The following is a 21,011-nucleotide window of genomic DNA, read 5'->3' on the forward strand; positions in this document are numbered from 1 at the left end:
GGTCAGCAGGGTTTTAAGACTTCTTTATGTACTCTTATTTGAGTTGATTTTCTTTATAAAGAAAAATTACTTGTGGATGATGGATTAATCTGACTCTTGTAACACAATGACAAATGTACGGCCCAAAAAAAGAAAAAACCAAAAACCAAAAACCAAACAAACAAACAAAAAAAGCCACAGCAAGAATCTTTGTTATTGTTGAAGTCAAATGTTTCTGCCTCTAGACCTTCCAGCAACCCACCTGTCAGACAGAAAAGGCATTTATTTTCTCTTCTGTCCAATGTCCTTGTCAAAAAAAACTGATAAGGGCATTTGGTGTCTATTCTAATTAAGGTGAAAAATGCTTAGGAATGCTCCTTCCTGAAAATACTACTATTGCAGTTACCAGCCTTACACCTCTGCCCCCTACCCTGGCCTTCACTCCCATGCTATCCCCAAAAGTTAATGCATTAACAGCAAAAACCAAAACAAAACAAAAAAATCAAAGCAAAAAAGAAACAAAATTAAAAGCCTACACCACCCTAGCAGCTAACTTGGCAAGTGCCTCCAGGAGGAGCTAGCCTCTCTGTTGTCACTGGTTCTACTCAAGGGAGCAACGTGCCTGCCAGGGAGGGTTGAACCATCTGGCCCCAGCACACAGGTGATCTCTCACTGCTGTAATCCTTGTCTAGCTTCTCCTGATCCCCTGGGTGAATTATTGTCCCCTTCTTTGGTTGTAGCTGGGGGGAATTGCTGGTACTTAGCAGTACCAAGGATCCAGCCCTTTGGCTATAAACTTGTGTGGCATGCACCTGTCTTTTTATTTAGCTATAAAGTGCCACACACAATTCTGGTGTGGCATAGGTGATTAAAAATATGCCATTACCACTGCTGGGTACTGCATTCAGAGGCTGACAGACTGGTGCTGCTTTCCTCTCTAGAAGTTCTCTTAATAACTTGTTCATGGTTCAAGAGAACTAACTGCTACCATCTGTGTGTATTCAGTGCCCTAACTTTAGCTGACACAGCAAACAGTTTAAATCCCCCTTTGCGTTCCTTCTGTTTTTAGAAAATGTACATTAACATAAGATCCTTTAAGCTAATGGCTAAAGACTGTGCCTTGAGCTCAATGTGAATGCCTAATGTCTTCAACTGTTTGTTTAAAAGCTTAAACAATACTTCTGAAAAAGGCCCCCTCCCACTTGCCTGTGATAGGTTACCGAGAATAGCAACAGCCTGTGTCACTGGAAAGGGCAAAGCCCTCTGAAATAGAAACAAAGTTGTTCACAAATCACTTTGTGCCTTACATTTAGGTTCTGTAAGCTGCTGCTTCACACTGCCATGAGGAGGAAGACAACCTGCATGTTTACTGACAGCTCGGGAAGGACAGTTGTCCTGTGAAGTGTTTTTGCACTGACGTGTGGGATAAAACTGTGACACAGCAATGGTACCTGTGCAGAGTGCGGAGGATCTCAATCAGCAGTGCAGGAAAATGAGAGCAGGGGAGAGTGATGATAACAACAGATGCAGCAGCAGCACCAACCTACATGAGCCTTCCACTCAGACAGGTAATATGGCACAGTCCGAATGCCAGCTGCGACCGAATAACAATAGGAGCAAAAATGTGTAACTAAGCTTTGGGTTTGGAGGCAAATAGCCTGGCAAAAAGCCAGGAGAGTCTAAATTAACACTGTCCATCTGCCCCTTCACTCCTAGCATTGCAAGAGAGGAAAGAACAAAATGTCACCTTTCCCTTTGAATGAGAGTGTTTGAAATCTTTCCCTCCAGGCCTTTAGCTACAGCTTGGGCATGCACTGTCTAATGTGTAAATCCTTCTTTTGTAGATTAGTCACCTGAGAGATCAAAAGAGCCATGGTTGCCCACAAGGTCTATTCTGCTGCAACTTATGCATATTAAGGACCAAGTTCAGCCCCTCTTCCCAAAAGATTAGGAATCCAATATGAAATTTGTACTGGAAAAATATTTGGAAGCATAGAACAACTTCAGCTGAGCTGCACTTTGTTGTTTTAACTGTCAGGTTCTCCCAGCAGATGGTGTAACACTTTCTTTTTACACATAAATATTCTTTCACTGAGATCAGCAGGAGATAACAACATTGTTAAATTCTGTTTACCATGACTTCAACTGAGGCAGAAGAAGGAAAACATTGCTGTAAACTGGAGAGGTCTATGCCTGAAGTATAGTAAATGAATTGCAGTGAACAGACTAACCCAAATATGTTAAGATACTGTTGGCACAAATACTAAGGTTGGAGTGTAATCAAAAGTTATTGATGAGACCGGCAACAGCCACTAATATCTGGGATCTCAGGGAGCTGAGGCTAATGAAGAACAGAACACCATTCAGTTGGCAGAAACACTGTTGAACTGTTGTTTTTTAAATCTGTACATTATTGAGACATCCTAATCTTCAGGTTACAGTGTACGCAGTTCTCAGTAATTTCCAACCTCTCAGTCTTTTGTAATGAAGCAACTATGAAAAATGGACTGGGTTGGATTTTCTTTTTGTTTTTGTTTTCTTTTTCAGTGATATAATTGTACCAATTTCCGTTTTAAAGTACTGTGTTTTCAGTAAGCTTCTTAGAAATTCCTGCTAAGGGGCAGTAGAAGTACAAATATATGAAATAGCTGTTCCACCAGCTGGCCTGAAAATAATGCCCAATTTAAAGGACCCATATCCTGCTGAACTGTTTTATCTTTCAGGGGAAACTAAATGTTTCCCCCCATGTAACTGAGAAACGTTGTTCTTTATACGTGTTTAATTGTGTTCTCAGAGCCTGTGAGGGATAGCGCCATCAGTAGGAACTGAATTGCTTAGGTAGGCAGCAATGGGTGCCTCATATATGAGGTATAAAATTAAGCTCCCAGTATGAACCTGGCTTCTAAACTTGCTACAGCATCTAGTCACAATTTTGTAGAAACATTATTTGGATCACAAAAATGTACATCATTATGTGGTGTTCAAATAAAATGTTATCTGACAAAGAAGGAAATAAGGTTCACGTTAAATTTGCGTCTACAGTAGCAAGTTTTTTGAAAGATTTTTCAAAAGAAAGGGACTCTTTTCAAAATATCCTGTGGACCGTATACACTCAAAGGCCGTGTCTACACTAGCCCCAAACTTTGAAATGGCCACGCAAATGGCCATTTTGAAGTTTACTAATGAAGCGCTGAAATGCATATTCAGCTCTTCATTAGCATGCAGGCGGCCACGGCACTTCGAAATTGATGTGCCTTGCTGCCGCGCGGCTCGTCCCAATGGGGCTCCTTTTCGAAAGGACCCCGCCTACTTCTAAGTCCCCTTATTCCCATCAGCTCATGGGAAGCTGAGGCTAATGAAGAACAGAACACCATTCAGTTGGCAGAAACACTGCTGAACTGTTGTTTTTTAAATCTGTACATTATTTAGACATCCTAATCTTCAGGTTACAGTGTAGACAGTTCTCAGTAATTTCCAACCTCTCAGTCTTTTGTACTGAAGCAACTATGAAAAATGGACTGGGTTGGATTTTCTTTTTGTTTTTGTTTTCTTTTTCAGTGATATAATTGTACCAATTTCAGTTTTTAAAGTACTGCTCATGGCAATAAGGGGACTTCGAAGTAGGCGGGGTCCTTTAGAAAAGAAGCCCTGTCGGGACGAGCCGCGCAGCGGCGTGGCGCATCAATTTCGAAGTGCCGCAGCCGCCCGCATGCTAATGAAGTGCTGAATATGCATTTCAGGGCTTCATTAGTAAACTTCGAAATGGCCATTTGCGTGGCCATTTCGAAGTTTGGGGCTAGTGTAGACGTAGCCAAAAAGCGTTCTTTTGAAAGTAAATTGATAGGATGAGGTGCTTCTTTCAAAAGCGTTCTTCCATTCCTGTTTTAGGAGGAGCACCTACTTTCGAAAGCTTCTTTCCAAAGAAAATGCGTGTAGACGCTCCTCAGGGCCCCTCTTGCAAATGAGCAGCACCACACTCAACTTTCCAAATCTCTGGCTAGTTGCAAACAGCAAACATTTTTTACGAATATGACCTTCCCCAAAGCTTGTTTCTTTCCAAGAAATGTGGAATTTCTCACCCCAAATTACCTCTGAGGCAGTTCAGGAAGGTGAAGGTTTTGAAAAAAAAAAAAGAAGAAAGAAAAAGAAAAAAAGAAAGAAGGAAAGAAAAAAAATGACGACTAATCCAGACATTATGAAAGTGGGCTGGATTTGTACCAGGGATGCAGAGATGAAAGACTTAACATCCCATTATGAACATATCATGTTTGAGGGAGGAATTTCCTTCTTCTTCATTGTGGGCATTATTATAATATAACAAAATAATTGGATTTACTGTTGTTTTTTAAAATGTTATTATGGAGACAGAGAAACAGAAGTGTGCTTTGTGGAATAATTTAAAACAATGTAGAAATAATTGTACACAAAACAAAAATCTGTATGCCTGGGTAATCTCAGGGTATGTCTACACAGCAGCCTTATTTTGAAATAAGCTGTTCTGGAAGAGCTATTCCACAATAGCTTATTTCAGAATAATGCTGCTGCACACAAAGGCTATATCTACACATGCCCCTCCCTTTCAGAAGGTACATGTAAATGAAGCCAGTTGAAAATGCTAAAAGTGTTGCTTTCGAATTGCAAACTAAACATGTAGGCGGAGTTTCTTCAAAAAGAAACCCCAATTTCGAACTCACCCTTCTTCCCCCGCAAAAATGGGTGTGGTATGGTGTCCCAGAAGCCCTGTTTGTTGACAGAGGGCCCCACCTAGAACATCCAGACAGGCTTTCTATCAACAGATCTCTGTCAAACAGGGCGTTATTCCTCATGGGAGCGGGGTACAGCTGTCAACAAAAGTGCTGTGTTCTGTCACCGTACTGTCAACAGAATGCCTTGGGAATCTGGACGTTCTGCGGATTTTGTCAGCAAAACAGCCATTTTGCCAACAGAACCCTGTAGTGTAGGCATAGCCTTAGGAGTGAAGTTGTCATAATTTGCTGGTTAGGGCTACACTATGCCCAGAGTTAGAAGCCTGCAACAAATTGAAGGGCAGATAAGGATGGTTTTACCTGCCTCTGATGGAATCCCTCCCACTCTGAATGCTTGTAAATCTTCCCTGAAAGAAATGACTTACCAATGCATCTTATAATATACCTTTGGAATGGCTAGGAGTGCATTCAAATGACAGGGTAAAAAATATTATAAGGAAGGATGCACACCCTCTATTACATCTTCATGCCCCATCTGCATCCATAATTTCAAATTGCACATGCTGAACTCTAGGCTATGCTCACCTTAGTCTGTTTTTTAGGAACAAAGAACAAACATTTTAGCAAATGCTCTTAAAGATAAGTTGGTTTGCTGGGCAGTGCTGCTTTCTTCTTTGGTTGTGTGAAAGCATTTTTGTTGATATGGAAAAACAAATTAATAGCTTTCGCAATCCTTTTTATTTTCAATCACACACCTGTTGGCCGTGGGGCTGGTACTCAGCTGGTTCCTTCCCTCTCCCCCACAGCCAATCTCATGGCTGGAGCTGCTGAGGTGCCAGTACTCAGTACCAGCAAGCATCAGCACAAAAAAAAAGCTCTCTCTCTTTATATGTTTGTAAAAATATATAGTGTTTTTTAAAAGAAAAAAGAAAGAAAGAAAGAAAGAAAGAAAGATAAAAAAGAGGAGCCAGTACTCAGCTGACTCCTTGTCCCCCCTTTATCTCCCCCACTGGGTTTCAGGGCTGGGGCTGCCATGGGGGCTTCATGCTCCAAACATCTACCCATTGTGTGCCTACTGGGGACCCCTGTCCTCTGGCAGATCCACAAGGCTGAAGTTGCCAGCCAGACTCTGCACCCTGGCTGGCTCCTGGCTCCAGGGCTCTTGAGGTTCCCCCAGTCTCAGCTGGGTCCCTGGGGCTGGAGCTGCTGGTGGGGCTCCATCCTCTAGCTGGCTCCCCGCCATGAATCTGCTGGGGACCCACACCCCAAGCTGGGGTTCCCATGGCTGGGGCTACCAGTGGGGCTCCACACCCCACCAACTCCCAGCCGTGAGACTGGCAGGGTCCCCCACCACCCATCCAGGAATCTCACAGCTGGGGCTGCTGAGGTGCTGGTACAGAATACTGGCTGGTACCAACACAAAAAAAGCATTTATATATATATATTTGACTATGAATGATCATATATAGTTTAGGATTCTCAGAAAAACAAAAAGATTATTTTTAAAAGGAAGTGTTTTTTAAAGGGAATGTCTAAACTCCTCTTTGCCCAGAAATATCACAAAACATCCATATTTAAAAATGTATCTGTAAATCTACTGGAAACCTTAAAGCAAAAGTCACAGTGAAGAAAATGGGAAAGACTCTGGCTTGTCTTCAAAAGCTGTTCTACAGCTGTGCCACTGTAGCACAAGTAAAGACACTACTATGCCAACCAGAGATCTTGTGTCAGTGCAGTTAATCCACCTCCATTGCTGTGTCCACAGAAAACTGTCTACACCTGAGCTTAGGTCAGTATAACTACCATGTTCAGGAGTGTGGATTTTTCACACCTCTTAGCAATGTAGTTTTACTGATATGACTCAGTGGCATAGACCTGGCCTGAGTGGAAGCTAAATTCTCAGGATTTAACCCAATGGGAATTTTCTGCAAGCAGTGGCACCAAGAAGCACCTCAGGCCCAGGGGCAAGGTGGGTGGGGGGCCTCTCCATGCCTGGAAGGGACGAGGCCAAGGGCGGAAGGGGTGGGGTTCGGGGCAGTGGTCCCTGGCCCTCCCCATGTTCCCTTTGAGCCACATGCAGAGCAGCGCACAGCACTCTGCGGCATTTCAAAGGGGCCCAGAGCTTCAACTGCAGTGGCAGCTGGAACCCTGGGCCCCTTTGAAAAGTCAGGCTTGGGGGCAGCTCCCCCTTTTAGCTCCCCAGTGGCAGGTCCTGTCCTTAAGTAAGGATGGATTTGGCCCAGTAATAATGGGGTTGAGGGATAGCTCAGTGGTTAGCCTATTGCTCTTGTAAGCCCAGGGGCCTGAGCTCCGTCATCAAGTGGGCCTTTCCAGGTTCTGGGGCAGGTTAGATTGGAAGAAAAAAAATCTGTCAGTGACAGTGATCAGTCCTGCTGTGAGTGCAGGGGATTGGACTCAAGGTCCCTTCTAGCTCTATGTGATTATATATATATATATATATATAATGTGAACATGTGTAGGCTTCAGGGAAAAGCTAGGACTGCAAATTAAATGTGATTCACGTAGAATTGCTGAGAGAGTTTGCTGCTGAGGTTGTGCAGTGCTTTATTTGCCCTTTTTATGCCAGAAGGTGCTGCACATTCAAGGACCAAATTTAGTAAGGCAGCACAATTTGTTTCAAAAAGGTGCCAGGATTGACAAATGATCGGCTCATCTGCAGAATGTCGTGGGTGGAAATCACTGAGAGACAGCAGGAACTAGAGTCCTCCTTAAAAACCTGCTCAACTTGTGTGACAAGCTGTTCCCAACTTAAACGTGGTTGTGGGAAAGGGAGAGGCAGTGAGAGTTGTAGATGAACAGCGTAACACAAGTTGGCACAAATTTGTGAAACTGAATAGGTTTTGTAATATGATCTTAAGGCCCTAAAGGAGGTTCTCACATTAGGAGTGAAAAAACAAAGCTAATATTTAAAGTTACCAATACAATAACCATCCTATCAAAACAAAAAAGCAGTCAAATAGCACTTTAAAGACTAACAAAATTGGCATGCATTGGTAATGCACAAGGTTTGTGGCCAGGCAATTTTCAAGTTGTCTGAGGGCCACACAAAGTGGCAATAGGTTTTAAAATCAAAATAGCCATAACAAAACCATAATATTTAATATAACTATAATATTTACCTAGGGAGCACAACAAATTTTATTCCTATGTCACTGAATTCCTCCACCAGGTCTTAACTTCAGGATTTTTTCCCCAGCACCACTTACATATTAAAAGCAGAAGATGAAAAGTGGGTGAAGTTCAGTTTCTGCCAGTGTCTATCACCCCTTTTCATCTCGAGAGGTGGTGGTTAGCAGCAGCAGTGTGGATCTATGGTCAGTGTTTGAGTCTGCAGCTTCTCTCATGACTTATATGTCCAATATTGAATTTACACCATTGATTGCAATAACCGCATGTCAGTCTATTTCCAAACTCAAGTCTGAGAGTTTTTCCTTCTAAGATGAAGTTCTTTTGCATGGCTTGCACATATACTATTGAAGGATGATGTGCACTGTTGTAGCAACCGTCGCAAGGTGTTTCAATCTCATGATGTAGATTCCCAGGATTTTGGATCGATGTTGAATTTTTTCATGGTGTTTTTGCATATGTCCTTGAATCTTAGCTTTGGTTTTCCTCTTGTTCTCAACCCACATGACAGTTCACCGAAGAGGATTTCTTTGGGAAGACATTTGTCACCCATTCTTCTCACATGACCAAGCCATTGTAATCTTCTGCTGTTGAGGATCACTATGAGGATGGGTATGCCAGATCTTCACAGGATATCTGCATTTGAAACTTTATCTTGCCAGTTGATATTCATGATTTTGCAAAGGCAGTGAAGATGGAAGCTGTTAGTTTTTTTTCCTGGTTCGAGTAGGTGGTCCAAGCCCCCGAACCATATAGCGGGATGCTCAATACACATGCCTGGTAGATTAGTATCTTTGTTCTCACTCTCAGTTTAGGATTGTTCCATGCTTGTTTCGTAAGTCTGCCAAAAATAGTAGATGCCTTCCTGATTCTGATGTTCAGTTCTTCGTCCATGGATAGGGTTGTGGTGACAGTAGACCCACAGTAACAGAATTGTTGAACCACATCTAAAAGGCTGCTATCCAGAATGACATTGGGTCACTGAGGTATACCTTGAGTGAGTACAACAGTTTTCTTCATGCTTATGTCAAAGTAAAACAACTTGCAGGCTCTGGACAGAGAATCCATCAGTGACTGTAGCGTGTCTTCATTATGAGTGACGAGAGCTGCATCATCTGCAGAGAGGAGTTCCCTAATGAGGACTTTCTTAACCTTAGTTTTGGCCTGGAGTATTGCCAGGTTGTAGAGAGAGCCATCTAATCTTGTGTGGAGAAATACATTGCTGTGTAAGTTTTGAAATGAGCAATTTAGTAGAACTGAGAAGAACATGCCAAAGGGGGTAGGAGCAAGAACACACCCTTGTTTGACTCTGCTGTTCATTGCAAATGGTTCCAGTATAGATCCATCATATTGCACTGTTGCTTTCATGTTTTTGTGAAAGGATGCTATGCGCTTGAGTAGGGTTGGTGGGCAGCCAATCTTGGTTAATACTCTGTATAGTCCTGATCTAACTGTGTCAAACTCTTTTGTTAAATCCACAAATGCTACGAATAATGGCTTTCCCTGCTCTCGGCATTTTTTCTGTAGTTGTTGATGTGAGAAAATCATGTCCATTGTTGAGCTGCCAGCCCTGAAGCCACATTGTGTTTCTGGATGGACTCAATCTGCAAGTTTTTGCAGACATTTGAGAATGACACAAGCAAATGCTTTCCTGTGATGCTCCTGTGATGCCTCTGTAGTTGATGCAGTCACCCTTGTTGCCTTTGTTTTTATAGAGGGTGATGATGTTTGCATCCTTCATGACATGTGGGACATCTGCTCTCCAACATTTTAGGAGTAAATCATAGAGGAAGGGGAAGAGCACAGTGTTGTTTGCCTTCAGGACTTCAGCTGGAATTCTGTCATTTCCTAGTGTTTTTCCATTGGAGAGAGCATCAAGAGCTTGAGAAGGTTCCTCCTCTGTAGGTTCTGCATCTAGCTCAGACATTTCTGGAAGAGTTGGGATGAGGTTGTCAAGTTCAGGTGGTATTGTACACTTGCGGGAATAAAGACTTGAGTAGTGTTCCACCCATCTGGACATCTGCAGCTCTTTGTCTGTGATCACTTGTCCATTTAAATTCTTCAGTGGGCAACTTTGGTAATGTTTGGTCTGAGTGCTTTCTTCAATCCATCATTGAACTGAAGAATTCAGGTCACCCAGATCAGATGCCTTTTGAATATTAGAACATAGATCGGCCTAATACTTGTTTGCACACCGCCTGGATTCTCTCTGAAGAACAGATCTTGCTTGTCAAAGTTAATTTCTTGTGCTTTGAGATGGGTTCTTTATGTTATTCAGATGTGCCTTGTGTTTTACTTCAAGAAGAGGCCTAAGAATGTCAGCATTTTCATCAATCCAGTCTCTGTTAGAGAATTTACATGTTCCAAAGGCATATTTGGCACATTTGCATATTGCATCTCTGAGCATGGACCATGTTCCATCAACAGTTTGTTGGTCAGGTTTATGTTCCATTTTGCGAGTGAGATCATCTGCAAAGAGAGCATTCAGCACATCTCTGGTATTGAGGGTACTGACTTTCGGTTTATTGCAGTCCTTTGTCATACAGAGTTTCTTTGGGACGATTTTCACTCTGCTGATGATCAAGGAGTGATCACTGTCACAGTCTGCGCTATGATACGTGCATGTCGTTTTGACGACATTGAGATGTTTCCTGCATATCAGTACAAGGTCAAGTTGATGCCAGTGACCAGATCTGGGGTGGCACCTTGAAACCTTGTGACACTCTTTCAAGTTAAAGAAAGTATTAGTGATGCAGAGCTGATTCTGAGAGCTGAATTTGAGAAGCCTTTGATCATGTTCATTCATTTTCCCAATACCCTGATGACTGAGGCAAACGGGCCAGGACTTATGATTGTGTCCAATTCTTGCACTGAAATCACCAAGGATGTACAGTTATTCGCCAGGTGGAAAGGAATCGATAACTTTCTAAAGATTATAATAAAAGCAATCCTTGTCTTCAGCGCATGATGCCAACATGGGTTCATAAGCACTGATGATGTTGACATATCTTGACTTGGTGCACAGCTTCAGGGATATAATACGTTCTGATTCAGCTATGGGCATATTGATAGATTTCAGCGGATTGTTCCGAACAGCAATTCCAACTCTGTAGAGGCAGTGTTCCTCTGAACTTAAGCCCTTCCAGAAGAAAGTGTAATTGGTTTCTTTCACTGACCCAGCATCTGCCAGCCTGGTTTGCTGAAGAGCAGAGATATCGATGTTCAGTTTGTGTAGCTGTTCATAAGGTCATGGACAGATTCAAGCCCCGGAGACATGGTCCACACATTCCAAATATCGAGCCGGAGGCAAATTGATTTGTTATTATGTTTTTTGGCAGGTACATCAGTTACATCTACTTTTCAATTTTTGGTCTATCCCCATGCACCCAGTGAGGAAGGCAGATGTGGCAGGTCAGCACCTTATTGACCAGGGTCTGCCCGGCTTGAGGCGGGCAGTAGCTGACCAGTGGAGCGCGACGACTCCTCCCACCAATGAAAGTGTCCCATGGCATCCTCTTCTTTGCTAGTTGAGGGCTTATAACCCATAACTGCCGCTTTCCATGTTGTTTCCATGATATCAGCAAGGATGGAGTGTCCTCTTCATTTGGCACCCTCTTGCACACTGCATTTGGAGCAAGTGCGTTGCCCAAGTCACACTATCCCCCTCTTGGTCGCCCCAGTTGAATCCAAAGGAAAGACAGAAGTCAGTACGTTTTGGAACTGAGGTGACTGCAAGGAGATGCCGGAAAGCAGGTTTGATTAATCCTCCCTGCTAACCGCCTTAGGGTCTCCATTCTGGCTTTTCTGTCTGGGTTTAATCCCATAGCCTTTGGATCTCATGAACCTACCCACAAGGCAGTGGGGAATTTTCTGACAGGGTTGTCTTCCCTGGGGGTGATGTAAGGAGTCACGCTCCCTTGGATGCCGGTGACCAAATCGTGGTTCATACACCACTTAGATTATCCAAAGTAATCCAGGGTCCCAAGTATCCCAGACCCTCATCTCATGCAGAATGAGGGGGCAGAAGCCCTTCAGTCCACCCACCTGCCATCATGCTCAGGGGTCTGTGCTGCCTGCCCAGAGCCCGTGGGCTGCTGGTGCTTCTGCTGCTGCCCCTGCTTGGGGCTCGCGGAGGACTATGTGAGCAAGAAGAAAGAACACATGACAAACGGCAGGGAGGATTGGGCTGGCTCAATCCTCCCCACCACTACCCGCTTCCCGGTTGCTGAGCACCCCTTCCGGCCTTCAGCTCCCCCCTCATCCCCTGTCCTGTCTCACTCCCAACAACCAGCTGGCCCAGTCCCTGAGTGCTCCCCCCCTGCCCCCTCCAGGTAAGTTAAGGACTTACTGTTGGTGCAGCGTGGAGGAGCCACCACTTTCTGCATTGGAGCTGCTGGTACCTCCAGCTGTGCATGGCAAAGCAGCTCCAATGTGTGGTGGGGCAGCCATGTCCATGTGCTGTGAAGCTGCTGTGTGGCAGGGCACCCACAGCCATGCAGTCTGGCACCTCCAGCCATGCTCCGCAGCTCCTCCTGCACCCTCCAGCCTGGCCTGGCCTGCTCCCAACACTGCCCCCCACGTCCCTCAGCTCCCCAAACTCCCCTCCCCCCTGTTAAGTTAAGGACTTACTGCTTATGCAGCTGAGGGGAGCCGCCACCTACTCCACCAGAGCCGCTAGTACCTCTGCCAGTGTAATAACATCTTTATTACATATTTATACCATGAAACAGATTTTTTAGCAGGTAGATACTGGAATAGCTCAGGTGAAGCCAATTTATGTCCACTGAAAATCTGGCCTAGGCTGTAACTCTTCACTGCTTTCAATAAATCTATTGGTCTTTGATAGTGGCGGCATAATTTGAGTTTTGAAAAGTTTGGATATTGCGCAGAGCAGGTCACAGCTTTTGAAAATAAACATAGATGTGAAGAGTGTGCTCTTGTGTGGATGCAAGACTTAGTGTACTAAAAAGTCTTGAAATTACAAGCTACAGATATTCAGCAACAGATGCCTGAGGTACATCCTTCACATTAAATGGCAAAATTTTGTCACAAATGAGGAGCTTTGAAACATAGCAAGGTAAGAACGACTTGACGTTCAAATCAAGAGAGGAAAATGTGGGTGCCTGGGTCACACTCTCAAAAGCCATCATTCAGCATAGTCCGTCAAGCTCTCCAATGGAACCCACAAGGAACACTCAAAAGAGGAAGACCTCGGACAATGTGGAGAAGCTCTACTGAGACTGAAGGACAGCAACTGGGGTATTCATGGAGTCAGCTAGAAGTTTGTCCCGAGACAGAGTGAAGTGGAGGAGACTTGTAGATGACCTATGCTCCACTTGAAATACAAGGGCCTAAGTCAAGTATCCAGGACTTTCAGATTGGCTAGGTACCTTTCTGTGTTATAGCAGTCTCCAGCTAAGTGGATTGAACTACTCATCCAAATGTGCCCCAAAAGAATTAGTTGAAATGCTGTCTGCACTATGTTTCAGAAGTCACTTCTCTCTGGTACATGAGCTCTCTGCAACTAACTGGAAAATCAGCAGTCAGTTCAATTGGCCTCTAATTGTGTGGCAGCCAACATCATGCTGAGAAAAAAAAAGAGAGAGAAAATGAGTGGAAGAATGCTGAGTGGAAGAATTAACCCAACAATAATAAACTAGAGTTATCTATCAAAGGCTAGGGTGCAGAAGCTTCACAATAAGCAGAATATGATCAGTAACATGTTTCTTATAGTAATAAACATTGGATCTCAGTTGTACAGAACACAGTTTATTTTGAATTGGAAATATAATGGCATAAGTTCTCCATTTTGCCTATACTATCACGATCTGTTTTATATTTCCCATGGGGCAGCCATCAAAAACTACATGAAACAGAGGTGATGATAATCTATTAGGGACCCTAAAGCAGGGATATTTTTTGGGACCTACTCATACAGAACACATTCGGATAATTAATAGGGAGCCCCTGAAACTGCTCAGGGCCCTGAGCAATTGTTTAGTCTGCTTATATGAAGTGCCGATACTGTTGTGAAGTATCTGGTCTATTTGTTAAAAAGAACCAAGAGATTAATGAGGAGTGAATCCCAAAGTGTTCAGAGGTTTGCAGCTCAAAATTTGGCGTATGTGGAATATCCAGTGTGTCTCTCTGGATCAGCAGAACTGGGCTGAAAATCTTAGTGTGTTCCAGGGGATAAGTGTCCACATCACAAAAGAACCACCCCAGAATCAGCAGCCTTAGCATTCTCAGCAAAGCCAAGGGTTTAATGGGAGTCTGGGATAAACAATATTCTCCCATCTAGGGGTGGTCACTCGAAGGTAGGATTGAAGCACTTTGGTTAGAATGCATGTACTGTTCTTATTTATAGTATAACAATGGTGTGGATAATGGTTCTAAGGCTATCAGTCTGATGCCTTTTGTAGAGACTAAATTCAACTCAGGAAAAATATTGGAAATGTAAAGGGAAAAACAATGTTTTCTTGGCAAAAGCCTCCTTATCGGATGTCTGTTATGTTGTCACCATTGGGCAGGCTTACTTCTTTAGGGTCTGATCCAAAATCCAGTGAAGTCAAATGAAAGCTAGACATATTTATGAGTGTGATTGTATGAAGGGGTTGCTTGAAGGAGATAGGGCTCAGCATCCCTTGGGTTGTCCCACTTATTATTGATATCTTACATTTCTAGGAGTTCATGTGTCAGGGCTTAAGCTGACTGCTTGTATGGGTCAGCAATGGATTTCCCACCCCATCCCTCCAACCAATTTATTTTTATCATCTCTTTCTGGAGCATCAGGGAAAGCCATGGCTGGAGATAGAACACTGGAGAGAGGACCAGGGCTCTGAGCTGGTACACCAAGTGTTCTCTCTTACTTAGGTTTATGGCTGAGTGGTTCTTGCTCACATGCTCTGGGGTCTAACTGAGGAGCAAATATGGAGTCAGCGAGTGGCAGTGACCTAGGCAGTTTTTTTCATTCTTCTCTATGATGTAGGTGTGGACCACTTACCAGGATTATCTGTGTATAGCTCAATCCTTCCTCTGGCATAGGTGCAACTTGATTCCTCCTATTCTCTGCCTGTGGCACATAATGATTTAGTTTCCTGTGGGATGTAATTCTTTGGTCCAATTTCAGGGTTTGTACTTCACTACAATGATACATACAGCTGCACCAGTGCAGCTCTGCTGCTTTAGCACTTTAGCAAAGACACTATTACACCTACAGAAGAGTGTCTCCCATTGGTCTAGTTAATCCACCTCTTGAGAGGCAGTAGCTATGTCAGGAGGAGAAGCTTTCCCACCAACATAGCACTGACTACATGAGGGGGTAAATTGGTATAACTTTGTCACTTGGATGCGTGTGGATTTTCATACCCACGGACAAAGGTTTTATACCAGTTCAAGTTTGTAATATAGACCTGGCCTCAGTTGTAGGGTGCAATATGTAGGTGATGGGTGATGTTGCTGGCCCATGATATATGGATCTGGTGCTCCCTCCTGACCGTACACCCTATAACTGAATGGGAGTCATTCTGGTGCTTCAATGGGCTTGAGATCAGGTTCTTAAAAGATAACTAAAAATAAAGAGGAAAAATGAAGTGTACTATGTTGTGTATTTTTTCCTGTTTTCAGCAATGTCACTTGATATGACCACTGGTGTTGGGTTCTTCTTCATTTGATCATGTTGTTTTTCCCAAAATTAGATCTTAGAACAAGATTTCGTGGACAGGTTCATAAAATAACTGTTAGAGATGGTTAGAATGGTACAGAACTCATTTTGTTTTTCTTCTGTCATTCCAGGATGTGGCATGTTTACTTTTCTGTCATCTGCCATTGCTGCTATCAGTGGGCTCCTAATGGGCTATGAACTAGGACTCATCTCTGGAGCTCTTCCTCAGCTAAGCAGTATACTAGCACTTTCTTGCAAACAACAGGAAATAGTCGTAAGCGCCCTCCTCTTTGGGGCCTTACTATCATCACTTACTGGTGGATTCCTAATAGACCGATTTGGAAGGAGAATTGCAATTATTATGGCATCTTGTCTGCTTGTACTGGGAAGTCTGATCTTGATACTCAGTGCATCATATGGAATACTTATCGTAGGACGGACTGCTATTGGTATTTCAATATCATTATCCTCCATTGCAACATGTGTGTATATTGCTGAGATAGCCCCACAGCATAGAAGAGGCCTGCTTGTATCATTAAATGAACTTATGGTTGTGATTGGCATTCTTTTTGCCTACATTTCAAATTATGTATTTGCCAATATTTCCCATGGCTGGAAGTATATGTTTGGCCTTGTAATGCCAATAGGTGCCTTGCAAGCAATTGCCATGTATTTCCTTCCACCGAGTCCTCGGTTTCTTGTAATGAAAGGTAATGATGAAGCTGCTAGCAAAGTACTGGTGAGGCTAAGGGCAACTTCAAATACAGCGGAAGAACTCACTGTGATCAAGTCTTCTTTGAAAGATGAACGTCAGTATGGTTTCTTGGACTTGCTTCGTTCAAAAGACAACATGAGAGCTCGAATGTTAATAGGCCTCACATTAGTGTTTTTTGTGCAAACAACAGGGCAGCCTAACATTTTATTTTATGCATCCACTGTTTTGAAGTCAGTTGGGTTCCAGAGCAATGAAGCGGCTAGCTTAGCCTCTACTGGAGTTGGGGTGGTTAAAGTGGTCAGCACGATCCCAGCCTCTGTTTTTGTGGATCAAGTTGGAAGCAAAACCTTTCTGTGTATTGGCTCATCTATTATGGCAGTGTCTCTGGTCACCATGGGATTGGTCAATCTTAAAATACACATGAATTTCACTAATATCTGTGGAAACTGGTCCCCGGAGGATTCATTTTTTCATGGACTAGGAAACTTGAGTGCCAGCAGTGAAAGTCTTAAAGAGCAGGTTGCTGGTGTGCCTTCCCAGGGCAGAACATTGCTTACCACTTTGAGAAAAATTGAAATGGCTAAGACAGAGGAAGAGAACAGCACAGCACTGGCACAAGAAGAGTCCTCTGCAGCAAGTCAAACAGGGTCCCACATAGTGATAGACACTGGGGAAATTCCAGCTGCTCTGAAATGGCTGTCTTTGGCCAGTTTGCTTGTTTATGTTGCTGCTTTTTCCATAGGTCTTGGACCAAGTAAGTGTTTCTTATTTTTTATTCCATTTAATGATTTATTTAAAGGTAAATTAAGCACTGGTATAAGATAACCATGTTGACATTCCTGGAAAATGAAATTCTCAGTCCACAGAATAAACATCACAGTGAGCAGCAGTACATGTTTCCACCACACTACTCTGCCAGCAGGGAAAACAACTGTATTCTAGAGAAAACAGTGTAGTGGCAAAGATAGTAATTCAGTTTCCCTTGCCAAGTCAGTCTTTGACCTCTCTCTGCTAATACCATTTTCAGAGACAGGAGTGTTGATGAGGGTATGTTACCACCACAAAGTGGGTTGAGAATTTTTTTTTAAATCTATAGAATATCCAACCAAAGGTAAATTTCAGTGTGAAATCATCACCCTGTTGAAAAGCTAGGATTTCACCTCAGTCACTGCCAACTGGTATTGATTTGAACCAGTGGCCTGTAAGTGAAAATCTCTGTATCCCATGGACTGTGTCCAGAGACATTTTTAGTTTTCTCATACTCCACCCCCTTTCTTTTTCCTTTCCATGTAATGACAAGATGAAAGTTATACCATGATGGCTCATAAACCCAATTTTAAAATGTACTTGTTATGTGCTTCAGATGGTATAAATGAACACAGCATCCTCAACTAGACAGGAGCTACACCGATTGAGGTTGGAGACAGCTGAGGTTCTGTCACTCCGAGCATGTAGCCATGCTTATCATGTAACCCATCTGACTACAAGGAAATGGAAGACATTTAATCCTACTGAGTAAACTCTCTCAGCCCATACACTTCTTCTCCTTAACAGAATAAACAACAAAAATTTAATTGTTCACTCTGTGAAATATCAACTTAAACCAAACCAAGCTTTTGGAAAAAACATCATTGCAGAATCTTCACTAATAACAGATTATAACATTCCTGCCATTCCCAGTCCCATTCCCAATTACTAAAATTATTCTTTTCCTTCTTCTTTTTTCACAAAGTCTTTCTTATTACTTTACCCAGCAGGGGCTGATGGGGGAGTGGGGGAAGCCTGTAAAAAGTGTGTGCACAATTGACTTTGTGTGCCTCTGTTCCCTGACACAAATTTGGCTTGGAAACATACTGTACTCCTGACAGTTAATTATGATAAAGAGTTTACCATGAGCATAACAACCCAGCAGTTTTACCAAAGACAACAAAGGAGAAGACAAAACCCAACAATAGCTATTTATTTAAAATGTTGCTCACTAAGGTTTCTTCCTGGGATAAACATTCCTTGCCAGGAGGGTTCTAAGGGATAGCATTTTGACAATGTTACTCCAGCATACTTCAGCACATTATTATCCATCTAAGGGCTAGAGTCTCTTCTTACTGGCACAGGTAAATTCTGAGCAATGTTGCTAAAATGAATTACTTCGGATTTACACCAGTGTAACAGAGCACACACTAATCCTAGAACAGCAATCAGTGAAGAACCATCACAATTTCAATACCTTTTTGTTAACAATTTTTTTTATACAAAGATTTGAAAATTTCTTAAAATGAAACAAAATGTGGACATCTGTTTTATTGGATGAGACAACTTATTCCAGCATCAGGGAGCTTGTTGGTGTGCCTTCGACAGACATTTGAGTTCTAAGGGCTTGAAAACTGATAGGTCTGAACAAGGGCACCAGATATGAAGTAAATTAAAATACGTTAGTGTATCTATACAATGTAGTAACCCAGTATCCAAGGTTCAGCTAAAACCGATTAAATACAGAATGCTCAAATTAACTGAACCAAGGAGTTGCTGGAGTCTATGTATAATAGAGGGTTTTATATCTTGTAATTATTCTATGTGCTGTGTCTGACAGGGAGGATAAGGACTGAATTTCAGATGTAAGATGAGTTTCAGATGTAATTCCTGGCTTTTTCTGTTTGCAGCTCAAACCCTTTCAAGATATTTCAAATGTGTAGATTTTGTCTGTTAAATTCAATTTCCTTAGTGTTAGCTTCCTTTGAAAGAACATCCCTCAATTATATAAATTGGCCCATTTTAAATGTTTTGGTTATTCATCCTGTCAATCAGTTTCAATGTCTGACAAATTGTTGCTTTGAATTATGGCCCATGTGGGAAAGAGAGCAGAGGGGTCATGCCACAGCATGTCTGTGTCTACACGTGGCCAAAATTTTGAAAGGGCCATGCTAATAGCCAAATCGGAGAATACTAATGAGGCACTGAAATGAATATTCAGCACCTCTTTAGCATGCTGCTGGCCGTATTTCAGTTGCATGTGGCTTGTCTACATAGGGTCCTTTTTGAAAGGACCCCCACAAACGTCAAAATCCCCTTTTTGGACATTTGCAGGGTCCTTTCAAAAGGGCCCCATGTAGCTGAGCTGAGTGTGAGCGAAACATGGCACTTTTGAAGTGCTATGGCTGGCAGGATGCTAATGAGGCACTGAATATTCATTTCAGCACCTCATTAGTATTCTCCGCTTTGGCCATGGGGCCCCCAGATGGAGTAGAATGTATTGGAGGCTTCAGTACCCTTTCAGTGAGTGCAGCATGCAACCTCCCTCCCATGTTTGGCTTGCTCTGTTGGGTGGTATGAAGGAGGGGAACTGGGGCCAACTTCACTTGGCATCTTTAGACTCTCTTGAATATATCATGACCAGGGAGATGGGATTGTGTCTAGCCTTGAAGGGGGCAGAAGGTTCCTTCCTTGCACCCACCACTTCACCCAGCTGGGCAAAGCTGGCCTTGATAGCTCTCTATTTATTTAGAAGGCATATGATATTTAGAGTATGTGTAGTTCAAATCCATGACTCCATCAGGAACGTAGCAGCATATGCATTAGACATGTCATTCAAATTCAGCTCATTGCTCTTCCTTTTGTGCACACAGACTTTTGGCTCTAGTGTGAGGTCCAGTTAGTGCCCAGGTTTTCTCTTTAGCCTTTTTTCGTTTTATATTTTGTATCTTGCTGTTTTTTTCTTTTTACAAATTACCAGAAATGGTTTGTTTTGCTTATGAACTGATTTGCTAAATATCACTACTATGGTTTATGAAAGCACTCAGACACAACCCTGATGAAAAGAGATAGATTAAAGCCTTTTTGCAGTATAAAAAGAGTGGTAGATAAGAGAGACTCTGTCTAGTCCCATTTTAATTCCAATATACTGTACATTTATATAAACAAGCTCTTATGCAAGATAAGAGGGGCTGCTTTATTTGTCTGTTTTGCATTAAATTTGATGAAGTGCAATCCAGCTTCTTGCTTACACTCAGTTCCAGACAATTATCAGCGTACATTACTAGTGCAATAAATCAATGTTACACCACACTGCAAAGCAGCACACATTGTCTCTCTGACAGCACTCCCAAAACCACCATGAGCTCCTATTAAATAAGGTGCAGATGTCAGACATATTTGACACACCTTTGGCTTCTTTACCTTCATTCTCCAACATCTGGCATTTCAAAAAGGTCAAATGGAAAGGAGCCCCTTTTATCAGGTGATAAAAACACTTGAACAGCAGGTAAGTTTTAATCCATAGTGCACATGAAGCTAAAAAGGCAAGGTGAAGGAGGTGGAAGCTTGTTTGATTTCAGTGAGTGTTAGCAAAGAGATACAGGCCCCTACGTTCAGGCATAAGAGCTTGTCATACACATAGAACACGAGAAATTTGAGCCTACAGATGACACTGTATTATGTGTAAAATAGAACGTAGAACAGAAGATGGATGCTGAGTTTAATGTTATACATAAATGGATCACAGATAAAACATTGTCTGGATGCAATAGTGAAAGTTTAATATGGACTTGGAAACAAACATCTGCTGTAGCATGTATCTGCTCGTGGTCACCTATGGCCACATAGTAAAGGAAAGAGAAGTAATTGAAAAGCAAGTCGCATCTACGACGGGGTAACCATTTGGGAACAGAAACAAAAAGTTCTTTGTTGTAAATAAAAGGAGATTTCTCCTTTGGTCATTAAATTGTAAAACTGCGGTGATGCAAAATTCCTGATGATGAGACTGTTTTCCTAAGAGGAACCAGTGAACTTGAGTGTGATATTCCTGTTT

At 42.6% G+C, this 21,011-nt stretch overlaps 1 protein-coding gene across 2 annotated transcripts in view; it reads left to right on the forward strand.

Annotated features, from left to right (window-relative positions):
• The first annotated feature begins 1,280 nt into the window (after nt 1-1,280).
• SLC2A12 (solute carrier family 2 member 12) overlaps nt 1,281-21,011 on the forward strand; it is a 48,030-nt gene continuing 28,299 nt past the window's right edge. For both annotated transcript variants that reach the window (XR_012644794.1, XM_074988746.1), the window contains exons 1-2: nt 1,281-1,547; nt 15,627-16,964. Coding sequence is in view for 1 of the 2 variants with exons in the window: in XM_074988746.1 (XP_074844847.1) it covers nt 1,424-1,547; nt 15,627-16,964 (1,462 nt within the window). In the remaining variant the exon portion in view is untranslated. The remainder of the gene's footprint in view (nt 1,548-15,626; nt 16,965-21,011) is intronic.

The sequence above is a fragment of the Carettochelys insculpta genome, chromosome 3 (genome assembly GCF_033958435.1).
Source record: "Carettochelys insculpta isolate YL-2023 chromosome 3, ASM3395843v1, whole genome shotgun sequence".
In the NCBI taxonomy this organism is placed as follows: domain Eukaryota; kingdom Metazoa; phylum Chordata; order Testudines; family Carettochelyidae; genus Carettochelys; species Carettochelys insculpta.